This window comes from Buteo buteo, chromosome 12 (genome assembly GCF_964188355.1).
Source record: "Buteo buteo chromosome 12, bButBut1.hap1.1, whole genome shotgun sequence".
Taxonomy (NCBI): domain Eukaryota; kingdom Metazoa; phylum Chordata; class Aves; order Accipitriformes; family Accipitridae; genus Buteo; species Buteo buteo.
This window is the reverse complement of record NC_134182.1, coordinates 12,820,814-12,843,755: the sequence shown is the minus strand read 5'-3', so window position 1 is coordinate 12,843,755 and position 22,942 is coordinate 12,820,814. Positions and strand designations below refer to the sequence as shown.

The 22,942-nt window shown below is 43.5% G+C and overlaps 2 protein-coding genes across 6 annotated transcripts in view; one reads left to right on the top strand and one right to left on the bottom strand.

Annotated features, from left to right (window-relative positions):
* The first annotated feature begins 667 nt into the window (after window positions 1-667).
* Window positions 668-9,476, top strand: LOC142037692 (uncharacterized). The gene is made up of 8 exons (XM_075042174.1): window positions 668-688; window positions 1,560-1,728; window positions 2,104-2,175; window positions 2,428-2,562; window positions 6,272-6,324; window positions 6,959-7,042; window positions 7,290-7,382; window positions 8,904-9,476. Exons 1-8 carry the CDS (start codon window positions 668-670, stop codon window positions 8,952-8,954), a joined length of 678 nt encoding a protein of 225 aa, XP_074898275.1. The 3' UTR covers window positions 8,955-9,476.
* Window positions 9,477-15,876: 6,400 nt separating this feature from the next.
* The window catches only part of RD3 (RD3 regulator of GUCY2D), a 60,057-nt gene continuing 52,991 nt past the window's right edge, over window positions 15,877-22,942 (bottom strand). For all 5 annotated transcript variants that reach the window (XM_075042730.1, XM_075042731.1, XM_075042733.1 and 2 more), the window contains exon 3: window positions 15,877-20,202. In XM_075042730.1, the coding sequence (XP_074898831.1) occupies window positions 19,905-20,202 (298 nt within the window). In that variant the 3' untranslated portion in view covers window positions 15,877-19,904. The remainder of the gene's footprint in view (window positions 20,203-22,942) is intronic.

The following is a 22,942-nucleotide window of genomic DNA, read 5'->3' as shown; positions in this document are numbered from 1 at the left end:
CTTTTGGCTGGATTTAAGCAGACTTTTTAGAAGGATATGGGGTACTGGATATTTGTTTACAATCAAAAAAACCCCTGACACTGCTTTAGATTTAGAATCAATGTGCTTCACAGATATTTTGGTTTATACTTGAATATCATAAAGCAGCTGCACATAGAAGTTCGGTAAAATCTAAGCTGAGCTGGATCAGATGAAGATCCATGAGGTCCAAGGATCTATCGGAATCATAAGTGGACATTATTTCTGTTTGGAGCAGGTTTGGGTTCAGCTGAGGCTGGATTTGTTTCAGTTTAGGCCAGTAACAGTGTCCCGTGATTACTTTGTGCTTGAGAACATGGTATTTTAAAAATGGGAATGGAAGACTTGGCAGGCTTAAGCCCAAAGTATTGGAAATCGGCTTGGGAAGAATGTTAGCGTCTGACTCCCGTTCCTGTGTGAGAGTTCAAAGACCCACTGAGTGCCACAGGGTGTCCCAGCTCCGTAAATACGGCACGTAGGGTGGAGGTGATGGACGGCCTTGGCACTGTGCTGCTGTGGGCAGTGCGAGAGCTGCCTTCACACTGTGGGAGGGAGTGGGAAACGAGGTCCTAGGGCAGGACTCAAGCTCCCTTAGTTGCTTTACAGCCAGCCCTGCTTGGCTTTCATCCATGCGTGTGCAGATAAAGACATGCAGAAAGGCCGCGTCCACGTACTGGTGCACAGCAACAGAATGGCGGGGGAAGCTTGGGCTTTGCAGGGGTCTCCATTGCAGGAGCCACAGCTGGACCTGGCTCACCCAGCGCTGTTCCTTGGGAGCTGGGGGAAGTCCATGCACTGGCCCACAGCTCATTAGGGCTAATTGCAGAGGGCACCGAGCAAAGGCAATGGCCCACGCTGGCCAGGCAGGGTGGGCGGTGTGGTGGGAGGCCCTGCAGATCCTGTGAAGCGCGAAGGAGCTTTGTTCGGGACAGGTTCCGGTGGCAGGAGCCGTTCATTTTTTGAACAGGTACTTGGAGTAAGTCACTTGCTTCAGCTGCAGGCGAGGTTCAGCAAAGGCTTCAGTACACCCGTTTAAGCTCAGCTCAGCCCACGGGCCGGGAAGGGGCTCCAGCGTGTGTCAGGGTGGGCTTGTGGCCCCCCTTGCAAGAGGTGCCAGGCCAAGTCGGCAGCACCCTGCAGGAGCCCCGGGGCTTTGGGCTGGCAGGAGCCCCGGGCTTTGGGCTGGCGGGGGCCCTCTGGGGCTGGCGGGGCCCTTCGCGTGGCCGCGCGGTGCGAGGCCCGGCGCCCTCGCCCGAGGCGCCCACCCAAGCGCGGGGAAGGCGGGGGCAGAGACGCGTCGGCCCCTGGAAGCCCCTCAGCCCCCAGCCCCGAGGCGAGGTGCCGGCCGAGCAGGGCCCGAGGCGCGGCCAACCGCGCCGCCGCCGCCTCCCCGCACAGGAAGCGGCGGCATTTCCGGGGCGCCGGCCGGAGCGCGGCGGGGCCCGGGCCGCCCCTTGGTAAGCGCGTCGGCGGGGAGGCAGCCGGAGCGGCAGCGGCCGGTCTCCTCCCCGGGTGGGTCGGGCAGGGGGTCTTGCCGGCAGCCGGGCCGGGGCCCGGCCGCGGGGAGGGGGCGGGAGCCGGAGCTGGGAGCCGAGAGCCGATCTTCGCCCAGGAAATGGCGGCGCGGCCCCGAGGCGCCCGTGTGCCGGCCGGCGGGGGAGAGCCCCTCCCGGGCCGCCGGCGGGGCTGTGTGCGGTCGTGAGCGGGCGGGTGAGTGCCGGCGCGGCGGGTGCGGGGCAGGTCGGGGCTCTCCCGGCGGCTGCGCAGCCCCGGGGGCCTCCTCCGCGGCCGGCCTCGGCGGGGCCCTGTGGTCCTCCCGGAGCCTGCCGTGGGGCCGCGGCCAAAAATCCTGCGTCCGTGTTAACGGCCCAGTCGTCGAAGATGACACGGAAGCGGGGTTTTGGCCTCGGATTCCTGATGCCAGAGGACGAGAGCCTAAGCTTGCGCTTCGCCGTAGCCTGATGCAGTTTGATAGGAGTGCACTTAGAAGTGCTTGCTGGTTTTCTTCGTTTCCGCGCTGCTCTTCCTTCCCCCCCTAAGTCTTTTGGAAATGATGTTATTGAATGTACTTTTGACTCTCACTAGATATGGATGACGGGAAGGACGAAAAAAATAGGACGCTCTGTGCAACCTCACAAGGAGAGCTGAAAGTCCAAGGTAGGCACTGCTAATCTCTTTCCGTGCTATGGTGTCGCGCATGTTATCCTTTACATCAGTTACCACGTTTGACCCTGGTGTTGAGCATTGTCGCTTGCTAATGGCAGTAGACCATGGTGCACAGGAAGAGGGGAAAAAAAACCCACCAGCCCCTCAAAATAGGTGTTCGTTGTGCTTGAGTTCTGTGAAGAGTCATTTTTGTGGACAGTAGTTACTTGCATGCTTGTCACGGTTGCCTTGTGTTATCCTAAGGAAAAGAAAAAAGGAAACGAAAACGCAGTAGAAGCAGATCATCATCCATTTCATCCACATCGTCTTCTAGCGCTGCATCCACTTCTTCTCCCTCATCACGCTCATCATCAGGGTCGTCGTCTTCAAGTAGCAGAGGTAAGCTACCTCCATGCGTACTCATGATGTTTACCAGTTCTGATAGCGCTCCTGGAAACATTTAAAACTTGTTTTAAATGTAGCTAAATCACCACGAAAGGACTGTGTGGCACACCAGTACTGCATGTTCAGAGCGTTTCTCTCAACACTTTCCTATTGCTGTGTTAAGGTACCTCTTTATGCACAATATGCAATGCTCCTGTGTTGATTTAAATAACTTCAAAATAGAAACTGCCATTCAAAGAAATGTTATTTCTAACAATATGCTGTATATATTTAAAATACTGTGTTTAGAATGTATAAGGAAAACAGACCTTTTTCTACTTCACCCATCTATCTAGATCAGAGTTGGGGTGTTTGATTTAGTCTTACTTTGGTCTTAACATTTCAAGCATTTAACTGTGAGGATTCACGTGAAGTTTATTAATACCAATGACCAAGTTCAATGGGAACACGTATGCAAGCATTGCAGGATTAAGACTTCCAATACTAAGCTGCTGCTTACTGAGAGGAATTGGCGTAGATGCTGTCTGGGAGTCAGTGCAGATTTTTTCTGTGGGTATAACTTGTGACCTCAAGAGGAATGTATTGCTGATTATATCAAGACTGCATTGTTTTGATATTCTGTATCAAAATATTTGGTATCACTGCAGGTAATGTGACCAAATTGCCATTTTTTAATAAAATGTGTCAGGCTAAACACTGAACTGTATTTTATCTTTTTTTACTATGATTGGGAAGTGATTCATATTTGTGACTGTGTATTCCACAGTTTAACAGAGACTTAGTTCTGCTTCTCTTGAAGCAGATTTACATCTGTATGGAAATATTACTTGTTCTCATACTTCAATGGCTTGATTCAATGTATCTGCGATAAATATATTCTGAAAATACTCAAATATATGAACTTGCACATTTGATGGGGGGAAGGTGTCTTCCTTTCTTCTTGAATGAATTTTATCCCATGTGATACACTCTACAACTTCTGAAAACAATTAAAATGTCATGTCAGACACTGACTGTGTGAACATGCTTGGCATGCTCTTTGGTTCATCTTTTGGAGGGATGTCAAGAAACATGTATCTGAGGAAAAAAGTCATTTTGAATTAGGCTTAAGTTGTCAGTCTCATAGATTTGTTAAAACTTTACAGCTAAAAATTCCCTAAGTTTTTCCGTTCACAGGGGAGAGCAGATGATCTAGCAAAAATGTCCTACATGGCCATGTGTCCTGGTTTCAGCTGGGATAGAGTTAACTGTCTTCCTAGTAGCTGGTACAGTGCTATGTTTTGAGTTCAGTATGCAAAGAATGTTGATAACACTGACGTTTTCAGTTGCTGCTCAGTAGTGTTTAGACTAAAGTCAAGGATTTTTCAGCTTCTCGTGCCCAGCCAGCAAGAAAGCTGGAGGGGCACAAGAATTTGGCACAGGACACAGCCAGGGCACCTGACCCAAACTGGCCAAGAGGGTATTCCATACCATGTGACATCCCATTTAGTATAGGAACTGGGAAGTGAGGGCAGGGAATCGCTGCTCAGGGACTAGCTGGGTGTTGGTCAGCGGGTGGTGAGCAATTGCACTGCGCATCATTTGTACATTCCAATCCTTTCATTATTGTTGTCATTTTATTAGTGTTATCATTATCATTATTAGTTTCTTATTGTCTGTTCTATTAAACCGTTCTTATCTCAACCCATGGGTTTTGCTCCTTTTCCCAATTTTCCCCCCCATCCTACTGGGGCGGGGGGGGAGTGAGTGAGCGGCTGCATGGTGCTTGGTTGCTGGCTGGGGTTAAACCACGACACCATGTTTAAACAACTCTACTTATTCCACCTAGACAAGAAAAGACATGAGGTAATTTAGCTAAGACAGATATATAGGTGTAGGTAGTTGCCACTATGGAGAAGGACTGGAAAATAGTTCTGTGACTTTCAGAGCAAGGAATAATGACCTAAAATTGCAACAGGAGGGCTTAGAATTCAATCTAGTAAAAATATATTCTAACAGCAGCAGAGTGGAATAGCTTGCCTAACCTGCAGTTGAAGATCTTGAATAACGAAGGTTGCCCCAGTCTCATGTGTTGGGTATAGCAGGAGTGGAGTTAACATTCCTTGGGATAGGAAAATGGAGAGTTCTTCTGGCATTTTTTTATCTATGTTTCTCTTTTCTTATGTAGTGAGTGCAGCTTTAACTCTGGCTGTTAGACACTGGGCAGTGGCTGGGAAAACCAAGAGGAGAGTGGGGGAAACTGTCTTCTGCTCTCTTGAACTGTATGCCCCACCTACCTTCTCCAACGTTGCTGGTAACATAGGTTATACGGAAAATGAAGCTAGCCTGAATGCAGAAAGGACACACTTCGCTGTGGAAAGAGAGACATCGGGATATAGAATCTGGGAATGCAGCTTGTTACGTGGAGCTGGGAAGGGGGTTCCTCTCAGACAGGAGACAAGCAGGCAAAGCAGTGCTAGAACTAGGGAGGTAGGGTGGCTGAGTATGGAAATGGATTGAGCTAGTGAGGAGGCCAGATGGTGAGGGATGGCAACTCGGAAAGAGTGATCAGGAGGAAAAGGTGGCCTGGCTTAGCCTAGGAAGTCAACAGTTCAGTGCAGAAGTCTAGAGAAGTTCTTCTAGGGTTTGTTGTCACGAGAACCATGGCTAGGATGGTGGGAGGTAAAAACTGAGTCTGAATGAGATGTGGGCAAAGGAATAAAACTGGGCAAATGTCTGTTCATCATAGCGTACTGATTTTCAGAGTCTGGAAGGAAACCCAGTGTTCTTGAATGTACCCCTTTCCTGATGTTGCCAAACATTTGTAAAAGCCCTCTGGCCAGGTATACCATCCCTTGTGGGTGCTTAGTCCAGTCCATTGTTACCAGGAGACTGAATGTTGTGATAGAATTACCGTTTTTATACTTGCTTCTGACGTGCTTGTGCTGCATTTGTCATTAGGAGGCCACAAGAAGATTGCTTGGGTAGCCTTAACTTAGACTTTTCTCACTTTTGAGTCTGGCTGTGCTCTGGTATATTCCTGTTATATTATCTTTTGCTTGGAATTTATTGTAAAGAAGCTGCAGAGGTGATAGCTTGAAGGCAGTCTGTTGGAAGACTAGTAAGCTGTTTCACAGTCTCTCTAGGTTTACAGTCCCATAGTCAAAGCTGGTGCTTCACAAACAACTTCCTCACATACCAGTCACAGTGTAATCTTTAAAATCTATGATTGACTTATAGAACTTGTGAGTTTCTGCTTTACAAAATTTACTAAAAAACCTTGAAGTTGGAAGGTGAGCTGAGTAGATATGAAAAGTTTTTCATTTGCCTTGAACAGTGATAATATTTTCAGTGGTTTGTCAGCCCCAACAGTACGTTTTGTTGCTTTCTTTGTGAGTCAGGATCCCTGACTATAAAATGGGTATTTCTGCAGCTGTGCTTAACAGATTGCAAAGAAGAGAGAAATATTGCCTCTGTTAATGTAATATATTGGTATAAGTAATCACTGAGTAAATCAGGTATTTTCAGTTTCCACGTTAGACCAGTAAGTGGCAGTAAGTTAATGTGTTGCTTTTCTCAGAGTTAGTTTTAACCAGCCTTAATATATCTAGCTGAATTAAAGCATTTTCTTCTTATGGTTTACGTTTCTGTATGCCTCGTCTGTAAAACCAAGTACCTCTTTCAGAATACTAAACTTACAGGGGTTTGTTTCGGTTTTTTTTAGATTCTCCTAAGTCTAAATCAAAGAAAAAGAAAAAAGAAAAGCACAACAAAAAGGTAAACATTTACTAAGAGAAATAAGTAGTTAACAAACAGAAAATAGTTGTTCGTATTTCGATAACCTTCAATGTCATGTAAGATGTCATGCTTTTGTCTGTGGCTATGTAAATCTGAATCATGCTTTTAGGGTTACAGCAGGTGAGCTGACAGGTTGGCATGTACTGGACTGTATACTAAAGGAGAAATAATTTAAAGGTTCCTTTTGCCAGTCATTGCTGGTCCAGCTAGAATTTAGAGTAGTCTCTGAAGAAAAGGGAAGTGGGGAGTCTTGATAACTTTATAGTATTTCTGTTAGAAGAAACTATTTATAGTCAGAGAGTGGTAGATTCTTGCAGTTGTGATTTTTCTTTTTTGTTTTATTATGACCTTCTGTTCAGTGATTCTTATATATTGGGGTTACATTAAAAGAGAGATAATCAGGGATCAGGCCATTTCTGTTTCTCATGATCTCAAGGGTTGCTAACCCTGCTGCATTACTTTCTGCGTACTTCAGATAGTACCTGTTCAGCAGTGGCAAGGGCAAGCAGTAGTGGCTGTCTTGACTAGACAGGATGCTAAGAGCTACTTGTGGGTTTCCTTTTCTTGCCCTTGTGAGTCTGTAAGCATTAGAGTACATGTCTTATACTTGTAGAAAAGGAAAAAAGAGAACAAAATGAAGAAAAAGAAAGAAAAGAAGAAAAAGAGAGAGAAAACGGGACCTGTCCAGCTTTCCAAGGTATGCTTGTATGAGTCTGAAGTCCCATTATATTTCTCATCTAAATAATTCATCTAACACTTAATCTGTCCTGTCATAAAAATGTTTATACCACCACTAGTTTTGTCCTCAGCAAATAGAAACCTATCTCTATTGTTCTGGCCAGTTAGGAAGTATAAAAGATTATTGTCTGTAATTTTATTTAAGATTTGTAACATTACAAAATAAAGCAAAGCTTATGTCTTTCTAATGTGTGATCTCATTTTAGTTCTTTAAAAACAAAAAGAAGAATGAGAACTACAGCATGATAACTGGAAAGAAAATTAAGATGAAAATAAAGAAGACTAAGAAGGATAAAGAGGTAAGAGTTAAAATGGTCTATATATCCCTAAGGGACAATACTCTATCTTTTAATATTTTTTGAACAGTAGTCTTTTTGTAGAAGAGTAGATCTTAGAGTTAGGGGTTGTAAATTGATTGTAGCTTTTAATGTGGCTGTGATGCCATCTGAGAAATTTTACTTTGTTCTTTTGGCAGGTTTTGTTTAAGAGTGGGCTTGGAATGCTCAGGCATGAGTAGATAAACCAAAGGATGCTTGTGCAGGTTCTTAGAATTTCAGTCCACCATGTTCAGCTGATACGTGGCTTTCTCTGTTGATTTAATCTGCACTGTTTTTAATTGTCCTCATCTTCTTCCAGTCTCTTGTGATCAATTGTGGTAATTGCTGCTTTACTGTGTTTTTCTAATGCATGTGAGACTAGGCATTATTTAGAGAGGAATTAAAAAGAGATGGTAATAGTATTAGGACCACATGCTCATGCATTCTCTCAAAGCAGTCAAATGTTTTTGCTGAGATACCCAGAGAAATAGATACTATGAATAGCATTTTGTGCTATTGCTATGGGTGTTTGGGCTCAGCACTTAAATAATATGTTCACTCTTTTCAGCAGTTTGCACACCTTAGAGCAATCTGCAGAGGGCTTCTGGTGGTAGTCAGTATGCATTAAAAGTGTTACTTTGCTGAGGTATCCAGTTTGGCAGATTCTGATTCAGCTGTAACAGTTCATTCTATAGCTACCAAAGCAGACCTGAGCATTCCAAGTTAAATTTGGTCAAAAATACATTATCTTCTTTCTGGAACTGAAGTTTGTGTTAAATGATGCTGAATGCTTGCTAGTCTTATCCCGTTAACCTGCTTGTTGGCGATATTTGATGTTGGTCCTTTTTTGATTGGTGTCCACTGTCATGAACATGCGGAATTGAACAACATCCATTCTTCACAACAGTTTAAGATTCAATGATTGTTTTATAAATTGTGATTTGTAAAAACACTGGAAACAAGCGTTCTGACTTTGGGCCATCTCTTATGTAAAGAGAGAACCTAAATTCATGGTTCCCTTTCTGTTATGCTGCCAGCTGCTGCTTATACATAGAAAAAAAATGATACTTCCCAAAGCACAAGACTTGCTGTTTGTACAGTGGAAGTTGCCTCAGACACCAGAGAATTGCATCTGTTCTGCTTGAGAGTTCCCTCCTGAGCAGGCTATGAGCTACGTGATGACAGCCCAATGGAGCCTCCATGGGGAGCCACTTAGAAAATGTATCATGAAATAGCGACAGCAACAGCCTGTCTCCTATAGCATTTCTCCTGATTACCCATTGCCTTGCACTTCCTCCAGGCACTCACACCTAACTGGTTGCTAGTCATATCCAGCTGTTTGTGGTAGCGTTTGTTGTGCAGCATGCTGAGATGTGAAAGCCCCACAGAAAGCAGGGTTATGCAGCCTGATATGTGAAAGCCCCACAGAAAGCAGCATTATGCAGCCTTGGTCCACTGAGTACAGGTCTGTTAAACCACTGCTTCTGCTTTTCTGCTCTACAGAGAGACCGGAATCGTGCAGAACTCCTTGAATTTCTGAACTCTGCCTTATAATGGGAAGAGTGCTGACCAAGGACTTGTAAATATACCAAGCCAACTATCATCATGCCTAGCAAAACACTAAAGGGAAACTCAGGGAAAAGGACACCAAGTTTGACAAGACCAGACTCTCCTGCTGAGAAGACAATCAGGTTGTCCTTTTTTAATGGCAAAATGAAGAGTAACTGATAACTTGTTAATGAAGATCCATGTCCTCCTTTTGAGATCCTAAGGTAATAGCCAGGCTGTGGTGTTTTAGAAGAGCCTATAAGAGTGTGTGTTGTTGACAATGATAAGAAATGACACAGTGAAGTCCAATAATGAAATTTCTATCCTAACTGCATGCAGAACGCACTCTTGATTTCAAATGTCTTAATGTTTCTAGTAGTTTAAGCAAAGCAGAGTATTTGTAAATGTCTATTTGAAAGATGAGGCGTTTTATGTATATTTTTTCCAGTAGTGGTTTTACTTGTCCTAAAGAGCAAGTTGACCTTTGTAAATAGAACATGCTTTTACATAAATGATTTTTTGACATTCGCTAATATATTATTTTATTTCAGAGTATGAGATATGATCTTTCTCTGAATGGTTTATTGCTTTCTCACCAGGGTAAAATACTCTAGAGCAATAGTGGTAGCTGAATGATTTTTATCCTAAAATAGAAGCAGGAAAGGTCTCTGGTGTGTTTGTTTATTTGGATCAGCTGTTCAAAGGCAGCTCACAATAGTTTACCCCCCACATCTGGAGTTGCAGTTCCTAGACCTAAAATTCTGGAGTTCTGGCCTGCCTTTCTGATCCTGTGAGCTGTGTATCAAATCTTCCCGTCTGAAGTGTGGCAAGACACATAGGCATATCTTAGTCTAATGGAAGGAGAAAGAGCTGTAGGAATGATGCTGAGGCAGGCAGTGACAGTGACCCTCCAGGTGTGTTGACAGTCTGCTGTGAGATGAGACAGGTCTGGATATGCAGCTGGACCCCAGCATAACTTGTGTGTGTATGTTAGCTGTGGTAGTTTACTCAGTGCTTGCTCACTTCCTTCCAGAGCCTTGACTTTCTATTACCCAGCAGGCCCCTGTGTACCTAACTCTGATGTGGGAATTCCACTTGAATCCCTTGTGTAGCAAGTACTCCTTGGGAACCACAATTTAGGAATACCTGGATAAAGGAGTCAAGGGTAGTTGACTTTGAAAAGAGTATCAGGTGTACTGTGGTCAGAGTGTGGGGTGTTCATTAAAGAGCAAACAAATGGAAAACTCTTTACATCTGTGTCTGCCACGGTATTTTAAATAAATCTGAAGATTTGTACCATTGCTCAAGGGATAATTTAAAAACTGTTTTGATGTATGAAACCTTGTGAAGATGCTAGAATCCTGTCTTTTCCCTAGTTTTTTTTTCTTGTGAAACATTTTGCAATTGTTGCAGAGATGCAACTCTTTAGAGACTAAAGCCCTGATCCAGAAGGGCAAGTCCTTACATCCTTATGAACATAAAACATGAAAAGACATAGGTAAGAACTGGAGTTGACTTGGCTTCTAACTTGGTGATGGATGCTTTTTTTGGAAGCACTGTTCTGAAATTTCAGTAGGAGAAAAAACAAACAAAAAACCCCTCCTCTTTTTTTTTCATGGGGATCATGCTTTGATTTATGCTACTTTGGTTATCATCTAGCTAGCAATGCCAAAGCGTCTTGCCCAGATAAGCAGCTTTTATCTCTGGACTTCCCTTAACAAGGTTCATCCCAAACATGCTCTTAGAAGATACTAATGTCCTTGCCATTCCCTGGGTTATATTTTACGTAAAGATAGCATCATTTCCTGACAATTTAGTGGGGGAAAAAAAAAAGGTAGAAATTTGGAAGATAGAAGGCAAGTAGGAATGGGAAACTCGGATATCACACTTGTAGAGAACTGTGTTGGTTGGAAGGTTCAGACTTATTTGAAATAATCTGCTTTTTGCTGCCTTATTCAGGATCGGTCAAGATCATAAAAACTCCTTCACTGTTCCATGCTAGTATGGAAAAGGCAAAGGACCTTTAGTAATATGATGTGGTCTGTTCCTCTTTTAGGGTTTTGGTAGTTGCCAACTTTGTACAAAAATGAGTCAGACCACTTTTTTTAAAAAAAAAAAAAAAAAGAAAACTTTGTTGTTATTGTTTCAGGATAGAGGAGCTTTTCCTGTTCAGTATTGACATGCTGGATATGCTTTGGTGTTGCTTTAAAGTATTTCTATGCCAGCATTTACTTCTAAGCTATCATTTCTTTTAGAAAGCCAAGCTGCTTAAGTTCTGTGGCAGTGATTCAGTTTTATTCTCTCTTGCTCAGTCAGTTATAAGTGCTGTCTGAAACTTTCCAGCAGTTGCTGCTTTTATAAGCCTCCTTTTCTTTCTTACCCATCTCCATGTAGATTCTTGGGTTTCTGAAGAGGTTTGCATTCATGTTGCATCATTCCCTCCCCCATCTTTCCCCACAGGCACTGAGATCATGTGCATCTTTTTGGGACTGAGTATCTTTGAGGCTGCTGTTTGGAGCTGGCCAACAGATTCCAGTCTCCCTAGTGAGCACAGACCCATACAGCCAGAATAATTGTTTGTGCCTTGCTGCCTGAGGAAAGAAGTTAATTTTGTTGACCTTTTCACTAAAGCATAGCTTCTTAATACTGCTTCACATTACTGTTGTGGCAGCTGAACCAAAGACTGAACCAGATGTGAAGGTTATAACAGTAAGGTAAGAGATGTAGAGGAATGTGATGAAATACAAATGGAGAAATTTGCATGAGGGAACTGTGAAGTGGCGTGGGATGTTGACCTGATATGCAAATGGCTGATAGAGAGCCTTGCTACCAGGTCTCAAAAAAGTGCATATCGTGGGGGAAGATGAAGGCTGGTACAATAGAACAATAGAAGAGGTATGAGGTAGGGATAGATGGAGACTGCTACTGTCAGAAGTTATGGAATGGGGCAGAGGTCAGGTGATAAGGAAGGGGCTGCAGAAGCCTACCTGGCTGGACAAGTTGAGATTCTTGCTAAAATGCTGAATAATAGAAGTCTTTCAGATGTGAAACCTACTTTTGTGTGTGTGTGTGACAGTCTTCTGTATCACACACACTTCCTGTGTCCCTGCACCATTTTCCATTCTGGCAATCATGCAGAATTCAACTGAATTTTTTTAACAACAGAAATTCCAGAAACAGAAGTCACTGGCGTGGGAAGGAGAGGAAAGATACATTCTCTGAGCTGCTGCCACCATGCCCATCTTCCTTGGCACTGTTGTGCCACAAGCAGCAGAATTGGTAAGACTTGGTCCCTTGGGATCTGTGTCTGTTGCTCTTTAAGCCCTTGCTACCACACTAGTCCTACCTCCCACTTGAGTGCTGTAGTTAAGCAGGCATAAATGTAAAATGGCTGTGTGGTTTTCATTGATCCCATGGTGGAGGGTGCTCATTTGGACCTCCTGGATCTAGTGAGTAATTGTCATGAAGCCGGAAGGGAACCAGGTATTTCTAAAGATCTCTCCACAAGTGATAGAACTATCCGCAAAAGTTATCAGAAGGGGATGGAGCACGGTTATGTAAGTTTCTTTTCTTATGCAGGGAAAACCGGCAAAAACCCAAACATGAAAGAACGGTTGATGCAAGTAATTAAGTGATTCAGCTAGTTCTTATGGGCAATGCAATTCTTTGTTACTTGTTTCCTTTATGATTTGCCTGAACTTGAGTCCTTTGCCCATGCAAAAATGTACAAGAGATCAAGATGAGAAAATACATATGAATACCACTTTGTATTGGAAGTACTTGCCTCCATTGAAGTAAGATGTATCATCCTGCAGTGCTGAGCAGGGCCTGCAATTTTGATACCTGTTCGATATTTAGTATGGTTAAACTTAGGCAAGTTGTGCTGTTTTGGTGTACTTGCATCTTTCATGCTGCAGGAGTATATGAGCTTCCCAGTCATCCTCTGCAGTAGGGAAAACTGAGTGAGCTCTATATGCAGGGGAAAAGCAGAGGTCAGAGAGGCTGAAGTAACTTGCCCTGGGGTCACCTGCTGAACCTGCCCTGGTGAGGTGCGGGTGGGGGCCTTGACCACTGGATGGAGCTCTGATATGCTTTGTTGTATGTGTAAAATGTACTCTTCGTTGTCTTTGCTGTGCCTATTTAGAAACAAGTTTCCAAAGTTATTGCTGAGCTCTCAAGGTTGGGAGCTCCACTTTCATTTGGGCCCTCCATGAAATGGCTGGATTTTAAGTGATAGTGGGTCCTCCTGAAGGATGTGAGGTCCTGGGCACACCTGAAAATCCTCCAGTCTGCTACTTGGTTGTATTTGAAGCTGTAGGGTGATAAGCTTTTGAGGAGCTGCTGCTTAAAATTATTGGCAAACACCCAGCCTTCTAGTTCCATCTCTGGACAAAACAAACCATCAGAATTACTGTCCAGTGCACAGATCATGATTTATCTGGCTGTTGACAACAGGTATTTTTTTCTGCCTGTTCAATTTTGGTCTTAAATTGGTCTAAGGAACCATGTTTTGAGCCTTTTCAAGCAGTGCAAAGAACGTCATTAATATCCAGTCTGACCAGTGTACATCAATCACAGAGGCACAATGTTGAAGATGACAACTCTTCTGATACCAGCATGCTGGCCACTGGTGCCGTCTTCCAATAAGGTGCTAAACACTACAGCTAATATCAGTTGTGTTCATTTTGCTCTCCATTCATGAGCTGTTCTCTGGGTGACAGTGGTGTGAGAGAAAGGTAGTGTGAGGAATCTGTCAGGAGAGGCCTGGTTACAAAGCTGCTGCCAGTTTCCTGGTTAATCATTGCTGGGAAATCTGCCGGCAGGTGGCATTGCTGTCCAGCTGGATGGTCATGGAAATCTAATTTTTTTTTTTTTTTTACCTTTGGACATTGGCTTTGCACTTTCTTATTCTGAAACCCTATAATTAGTCTGCAAAGACCTAATTATGTGTTGGTTATGGGGAACATTTGTTACTGCTGTCCTATGAATTTAATCCAGTCTTTGTTAATTTCTTGCTCCTGCCTGTGCTGTAGACAGACAATAGTCTCTCATGCTGTGCTTTAACTGGAAGCCTTTAACTTCTAAGTAGTTGAATGCAATAGGAGCAAGTTGCTGAGAGCCAGCAGGGACCTGGAAGGACCAGGTGTTCTTGCACCATCTCTACCTGGGGCTGCTGAGTTCTTCAGAAACTGCACCCTGCTCTTCTCCATCTCTGAAATAATTTCAGACCTCCAGTGCCAGAATACAGTGGAAAAGAAAAACCCACCTGAGGAGTATTTCACTGTCACTGCTTCATACCACATCTGGTTATTTAAATAGTCTTCAGACTAAATTAGGTGCAATCTGTTGCTTTAGGCAGCCTGACACTGCAGAGAGTAAGGTTGGAAAAGGTACTGCATGCACATGGACTGTGACCTAATAGAGGCCTCTGAGAATATGGCATTGTGATCACTGAACAGGTATAACTAATTACATTCTGAGAGTAGATACTCTGATGTAGAAAACACATGTGCTGTTTCCCACACTTCTGCAGTATCTACTACTGGGTCAGATTAATTTGGTAGAGGAAAAATGTAACTGTGACTAAAATACAGAAGTGAGATGCAGTAATCTGGTTATCTAGCCAAGACTCTAAGAATTTATAATTTTATGAAGTGTACCCTAGACACAGATAACCATAAATCATCACATAACTCAGTGCTTCTTGTAGCCCTTTTCCTCACCTTTGTCGTGTTTAAGATCTCATCCTGCAAAGATTTTCCCTCAGTTTGAAGATACCTTTGTGCAGCAACTGCACAGAAAATATATCGTAGTCATTGGGAGACCTGAGCCCCGAGACCCAACTCTCACAGCTAGCACAGTATCTTTCTGATGTAAGCCAGCTTGAAACATGGCTTGTCTGATCATACAAAGGGAACAAGAGGTCCCTTGTGCTGACAGCCTGCAGCATGGTCGGCAGTACCAGGGAAAGGCAGGGGCTGAGATTATGACGTCTCTGCCTGGCACAGGTGGGTGGAACTGAGGGAGGCTTAATAGCCCTTCCTCTGTTGCAGCGCACAACCAAAAAGGCTTTGACTTGTGCAGTCTCGTGCTTCTCAGAATGCTTTTTGGGCAAAACTATAGTGCAATGTTCTTTATCAGGGAGGTGTAGCAGAACACTGGAATATCAGAATGGCCATCCAGAATGGCCTAGCTGTCTATAGTTTTCCTCCTGGGAGAGGCCTGTAGCAATGTTTGGGGAAGTAGTGTAAGCAACAACACTGAGACATTTGCTTGTCCACAGCTTTTGGCAAGGAGTGGCCTAAGCCCTGTGCTGTAGGTTGTATCCTGACCACTGTGGTTTACTGACCCTCTGAACTCATGTAGTCCCCTTTTGGAACCACTCATTGGATCTCCAGAATCCGCCGAGCGATGCATTCCATACTTCAGTAATACTTCATATGGGGAAAAACTTCCTTTTGTTTAACATATGCGTGCTTTACATGTACAGTGCTTAGCACAGGGAGCCCTGAGCCATCTGGGGCCATCTGCTAATATTAAGATGTTCTAGTACCCAGGATCAGGTACAGAATCAACAGGAGTGACTCAAGTATCTGGAGACAAAGCATCCATTTTGTCACTTATATCTTCTCATTTCATGGCAATACTGGTTAATGTGAGACGTGCTTGGAAACATGTTGATGAGGACTTCAATTCAAGGTTGTATCTGTAAACCACTTAGCTTCAGAGAATTTCAGACCTTTCTAGTAGTTTAATCCTGGTTATTTATCATTTTAAATCTTGGGATCTGTTTGTAGAGGTATCAAGATAGAGGGTAGGTGGCTGTGTTTGTAGCCTGTAGACAGAGGATGGCTTTTTTTGTTTAGATCAAGTGCCTTCACCATTCCTGCCTTCCTCCTTTGATACATACACAGTGCATGGTAGAGCAGTGAAACAGCTGTTGTGTTTGGCTAGATGTGGACAGATTATATTTCAGGAGATCTTTAATTACAGACAACAAGTACAAAAAATTGTTTTATATTTCACAGCTTTGCTTTAATTCTCTGAGGTTCTGTGATGAAATGTATAAACAGTGCAATCTCAGCAGACAAGTATTTCCTGCGAAGCTTACTCCAATTCCCCATGGCGTGATAGCTGTCTGAACTATATGCTGATATGGGTGAGGAACCTCACCTCCTGCACACCTTTGCCGGCTACCACAGCCTGTGGGCCAGGCTCATCTGCAGAAGGTATAGAAGCTGGGCTGCATAGTCTCTGTCAGGTGAGTAGTGACTCTGAGTGTTAGCCCCTTGAAGCTGAGCAGTGCAGCTGAGCTGCTACAGAGGTGTTGCCATTACTTTTTAGAATGTATAGTAAGTCTAGGACTGCTTTTTCCTGGGTGTAACAATGTCCTTTGGCCAGCATAACACTATCAGCAGTGGGGCAACTGTGATGCTCTGGGCTTATACCAAAATCCTTGCTCAGTTTTGAGAGAGTGATTGAGGATTTAGAATTATTCTTATTCAGTTCACTTGTTTGTTAATTATGTTGTGCTCCTATTTCACTTTTTATTCTTCTTGAAGAGTTAAGACACTGGACTAGCTCTTGGGAGGGGCTAAAAACAGATCAGAGAGTCTTACCAGGGCTGTGTAGAAATGTGGGTGGTTTGGGGTTGTTGGTTTGGTTTTGGGGTTTTGTTGTTTTTTTTTTTTACACTAACAAACAGGGCAGCCCAGAAGGAGCAGAGCTGTGGAGTCAGACAGTTGTAGATGAGGACCTGATGTTCACACTACACAAGTTTCATGAGGGTTTACTTCAGACCAGCATTAGTCCAACTTTATGATCTGTAAGCCAGCTGCAATCGATCATTTGGGTTAGCTTCATCCAAAAGCAATCTAGTTTGCCCAGTATGCCTGCCCAGTGCCATGGACCATAGCACAGTAGGTAGGGACAATCAGGAGTTGCATGCCTCTGATTTGAACTAAAATGCTAATTTAGCCACACAAAATGTGGAATTAGGACAAGGCAAGCATGAGTGGGTAGTTGTTGCTGCATGCTGTGACCAAAGGATCTTTTATGGTTCAGTCTACAGCATTCCTAAGAAAAATGAACACCACAAGCACAGTGCAGCAGTCGGGCATCTTAACCACCTCCCCAGCTCTGCTTCAGTACCTGCTGGTGCATACACAATGCAGGAGGTCACAGTCAGTCTCCAAGCAGCTGGCTACAGGCAAATGTGGTACTACTTCTATACCTTTAAGAGTACTAGATAGCATGTAGTAAGAACAGAAACCTCATAGCTTGGTATCTGAATACCCCTTTATCATCAGATACTACTGTGAGCGCAGTGTAACTTGCAGAAGAGGTACAGGGAGAATGATACTGTTTAAAAGTTTCGGTTACATTTTATTGTGGAGAAATGATAGGTAAGTTGAGGCAAAACAGCTGTAGCAGGCACTGCCACAGCCTGGCCTCCATAACATACATGGCTTTGACCAAAGGTCAGATTTGTCTCCCTTTGCTGGCTGTTAAACAAGAATGGTATCTGCTAGCTGGAGGTTGTTAATGAAGGACAGTATGATCACAGGCTGCTGTGACAGTGCAAACGCCCCTTTAGGTGATTTCCTTGGCTTTGTACATTGGTGTAGGGAAGTTAGTTACTCCTGATTCTCCTTAAGAAAGAGTGAGCACATTACAGACACTGTACTGTAACAAAGAGCCTTATGTCAGTGTGTCTGAATGTCCCATCTCTCCCAGCAGTCCATCAAATATTGCATCAATACAGTCAATACTGAAGGTGTCAAATAAAACATGAGTGCAAATAAAATAACAGAGCTGTAGCATGAAATTTGTGAACTCATACCAGCCTTCAGTACCATACAGTGGTTTGTAAATATATTAAAAAAATATGGTTAGCTTTTTTCCAAACAAGAATTGTTCTGCCAATTGTGGTGATCCCTTTGCTAGAGATCCCACATCTTCTAGACAGCTAAGGCTATGCTAAGTGTGTAAAGCCTTTGTTTTTTACTTCATATACACAATCACATTACTTCACAAGGACATACAGCTGAAAAACACCAAGCTGATTGTCAGAAGGCTTTAAACTCTCCCTCATTGACCTAGAGTTGAAATAGCCCATCCCAAACTGGATGCTGTATCTGAAGCCCTGAGTTTTTGATTAAAAGTGAGCTTCTGCTTTCTGTCCTTAGGAGGGCTGCTTGGCAGCACTGTTTACCCAGGGACTTAGAAACTACAGCTTGGTGCTAGTAAGAAAGCCTTGTCTTCAGTCTTGGATAGCTGAGAGGGGAGAAAGGAAGAGCCAGAATCCCACAGTTTTAGAGAGCTCTTAAGGGTTTGATCTTGATCTTTGTTTTATGCTGCCCTTCCCTATCTCTCTCTGGAAGAAGCTGCACATTTCTACTCTAGGATAGATTACATGTACTGGAATTCTTCTTGGAGGTGGCGCAGCCTCAAAGGGTTTTATCTTGGCTGTAGTACCCACATGTTGCTGCAGAGATCCCCAGGGAAAAGACTTGGAAACAGACAAAAGAAACAACAAAGCTACAGGGTCCTCCAGGAAGCTATACACCACTGGCATGATTCCCCAAAAGCCAGTCATACAGGGAAATCCCTCTCTTCCTTACCCATCTCCCATCGGTCACTACAAAGCATCCTCGCCCTTGGCTTCTCTACAGGACCCATGACTTTCACAGTGTGCCATTCTATTTCCTTTGCTGGTGAGAGCTCTCCCTACTGATGCTGAGTTAGGGCCCTAGTAGCTTTTCCTCAGTGGCATTTTCCTGTTTCTTCAAGGTCTCAGCAGAACCATGCTGTCCTACAAGCTACTCAGTTTGCACCAAAGATTCTTTTGTAATAGTATCAACTCACTGGCCAACAGCCTGTGATATGGAAAGCTCTCTTCTGAGCGCTCATGAGAGAAGACAGAGAACAAACCTTCATCTGCCAGAGCCCTTCAGTCACTCACAGCAGCAGCTTGTTAAAATGATCTCAACTATTGCAGCTGTAGAAAGAGCCCTGCAGATGAATGCTGATTCCCTTCACCCTTCTCTGTACATTGATACTATCCTTTAGTACTCTTTCAGGCTTAGCCAAAAACATTAATTTCAGCCCACTGACTTATTACTGGGATGTGGGGTGGAGTACTTACCTCAGCAACACAGAGCACTGAGGACCAAGAAGAGCATTTGCCACAGCACTGATGTATGCGCCTGTATATCTATGCAGCAGGCTGTTATATTTCTATCTACTCTGCAGGTGCAAGGTTCAGGGTGTTCTGCCTGCACAAAAGAGAAAATACTCAAGAAACCTGAGCATGTGTAAACTGGTTGCTGTGGAATAATATTGGTCTTTCTTCTCAAAAAACTTGGGTCTGTTTCTACTCAGGTTAGATTGTGAGTTGTCAGCAAAAAGCTGATCAAGAGCAGTGCTGAGGTTGCCTGTGAAGTTTCTTGTAGCACTGAGGAAGGTTATTAGTTGGAAAAGGAAGTTCGGTTCCAAATCAGATAAGAGCTTTAACTCACAGGCCTGATCCTGTAAGCCTTACTCGTGTAAGTGGCTGTCTTGCTTTCAGCAAGATTGGTCCAGCCAGCAGCTCTCACGAGCTTGGGCCAAAAGCTTTCATAGATAACTACATCCAGGCTGGGCGGGTGGGAGGGGGGAAGACAGACATCACAAAACTAGTTCATTTTCCACAAGAAAGCAGTAATAAGAATGAGATAGTAAGTGAGCCTTGCCCTTAAGGTTACTGAATAGCTACTAAATTAAAGGAAACGCTAGCATGTTTGGTAATAAATTGTGTTACACACCACGGGCATCAGCAGCAGTTAGTATGGACACAGCTTCCAAAAGGGAGACAGGCAGGAAGAGAGAGCTGGAACAAAGAAGAAACAGTAGAGCTAAAAAAGGGTTAACTGGGATTTTGAAAGATCACCATCTAAAACCTTATTTAGTATAGAGTCAGTAATCCTTGGCATTCCGAAATTCTGGCATGCTCCAAACCCTCCTGGTGGGCTGGGTGCCCCGCTCCACATCCTCAGAGATGGTCTTGATGTCACTGATGAATGGGGAAATCCTGGACCGAGATTTAAATGTTGTTAAGGAGAGGCTGGTTTTGTTCTTTGTGTTCCATTGCCTGGCAAGCTTCTTGGCCTCTTCCTCCTCTTTGATCTTCTCAGCAGCTTCCTGCAGGACAGAGCGGAAGAGCCGGGATACTTCCTGCACTTCTGGTTCATATTCAGCAATGAGTTGCCGGAATCTGAAAGCACAGTCAAGGCACAGTTTTGATTAAAAACATCAAATTACGGATTGCTGCCAAGTCACTGTGCTAGGCTTGGAACTTGCCCTCTCCTGCATAATGGGACTCCCTGGACTGAAGAGAACAACAGGGAGGGGCCATAAAGATATGCTCAAGGTCTCAAATCACAAGCAAGCCAGAGAATGTAAGGAAGCAATGAATCACCATTTCTCATAAGCACAAGAAATAATAGGGAGCACCAAACAAAACTAGAAGGTGGCAAGTTTGGAACAGAAGGAAGTGCTCTTTTCACATACCACCTATTAAATCAGAACTCAGTGCTATCAATAGCTTAAGAAACAAAATGATGAGACAAGTTTGTAGAAAACGTCCCCATCACTGCTGATTAAATGTGATTGTCCAAATGCGAATCCTTGCTCAAATAGTCCCTGAACTGCTGCTTACCAGAAGCTGATGATAAACCAGGGAAAGTCTCACTAGACTTTCCCTGTTTCCAATTCTTGTTTCCCATAGCATTACCCAATGGCTACTAGACAACCAAAAATCCTGTAAAACTCTTTTTTGTTATATGTTTGGTAGGCTCTCAATATTTAAATTTCATGGAAGCAGTATTTCATCTTCTTCTGGATTTCTGTAGGATAATGGACTGGCTCAGCTGATAATACCTTCATTGGCAGCATGATGCTGTATCTAATTAGACAACTGTGAATTAATCCAGTGCTTTCTCAGCAAAGAGCTCAAAATGCCTTTTTGATGTTTATTAAGCTAGTTTAATACCAGGGAAGAATTACCACTGTTTATTTCGCAGGTGAGGAAGATGAGATGCAGAGCAGGATAGTTTTCTTGAAGTCACCGAGTGGCTTACTGGCTGGGACAAGAAGAGAACATACCATTCCTGACACCTTGTTGGGTGATTTGATTCCCAGCCTGGAGAGTGTGGGATCTGCTCCCAAGGCTCACACACACAGATATTGTAGTTGTTCCATAGTAGTATGCATTTATGACAGATGGTAATATGGCTACTCTTCTAATAAATATTCAGTTCTTAACATTAAAATTATATCTACAAGCAGACACAGAGCTAAACTAGAACTTCGCTAAAATCTAGGTATTTGTACTTATTGGAAGCTGAAGTGTATAAGGTCTGTAAGCATTTTGATATTTTTCTCCAACAGAACTGAATGAGGATGGAAAACAGTAGGATTGCATTTAAATAAGCCTAATACAGCCGAAGCTGATAGAAAAGATCTTGCCTCTTGGTTGTTTTTTTTTTAATAAGCCCTGGGAATGTAACAAGGAGTTTAGTGCAGTATGGAATTGCACTGCTTAATGGTGTATCAAAGGGTACCCAAGATAATAAGGACAGAAAGAAAACCAGAGATAAAACAAGAAGACTCTTTGTACATTTATGCCTTTTGACTCTTACTGTGGAGGCCTGGTATTGGACATATATCTTAACATCATGCTGTATCCCAGATATTTCAGTGTGCTTCTTTCACAGCAAGTATTGGCAGCTACATGTACAGCTGTGGAGACACCAATATTGCATGCTGAGGGAACTCGGTATCAGCAGAAGCACCAGTCCCTTTCACGGTCAAGCTAAAGGAGTTTGATGCAAAACCTACCAAAGTCACCAAGATGTTCCTTATCCATTTCAGTTGCTTTGGATGAATTCCTAATCTCCCTTCACCCCCCCCACCAAAAAACCTCTAAACTTTGAACATTTGGGTGCAAAAAGCCTCTGAGGCACTGTAGTTCACACTGGTACATAAGTACTTACACAATGATGCTAAACCAAATTGTGCAGAGCCTGTAAGAGCAAGTGACTAGGTCTTGCTGAGGGTTAGCACATAACAGCGGTAACAGAGATTTGCTGTACATTGCAAACATCCTTTCTGCCTTCTGAGGCAGCACTTCAGTTGCGTTACCAAAGAGCAAAAAATACAAGTTTTCACAATAAATACACTTTTCCCTTCATCCTAGTCAGAATCATAGACAGATGACTCCATCAAAACCCAAGTCTTTGCAACATCATTATTATAGCAGGGAAGGCACCTTCAAAGGACTTCTATTGCAGAGGTGAACGAAATGAGTCATTCCATTATTTTATCTCCATGTGTATTTTAAAGAGAGATGCTGTCATATTATATATATCTATCAGGACATCCTCTTCTTTTGTATTGGCAATTGTGCACCCAAAAAGGCCTCATCACTGCCTCTGGTTTTAGAGGCTGTGTGTCATACTGCTGAATTGTGGCTCCAGAGCAGGTAGCAGCATGTGTCAGGCTATTACTGGACCAGTGACTGGCTCTGGGAACAAGAGAGAAAATGGGTGGTACGACAGCAAATTTACCCCCTGAACACAGAGCTCTAATGCTGATGCCTCTAACACTCCCAACTAATCTAGCTGAAATAGTTTTCTAAAATCAGTGTAATTTTCCACCTTCATGGCTACCTGCCTGTTTGCACTCTCCTTAGCTAGGGCAACAAGAGTTACTTTGTGAACTCTGCTTTTGCTGTTAAGATTTACCTCTGACTTTTCAGGACCAACACAAAAACTACTTCATATGGATTTGAGCAGGTCTAAGAAACAAAGAGAAAGCAATCCAACAGACTGTCTGCCAGTCACCCAAAGAAAGGCCACTCTTATTCAGATGGAGAAGGGAAAGGGGGCCCTTTCCTCTCCCCTAATAGGATGAGCTAACTTTACCCCTTTATTAATGCCCACCTAACTTCAGTA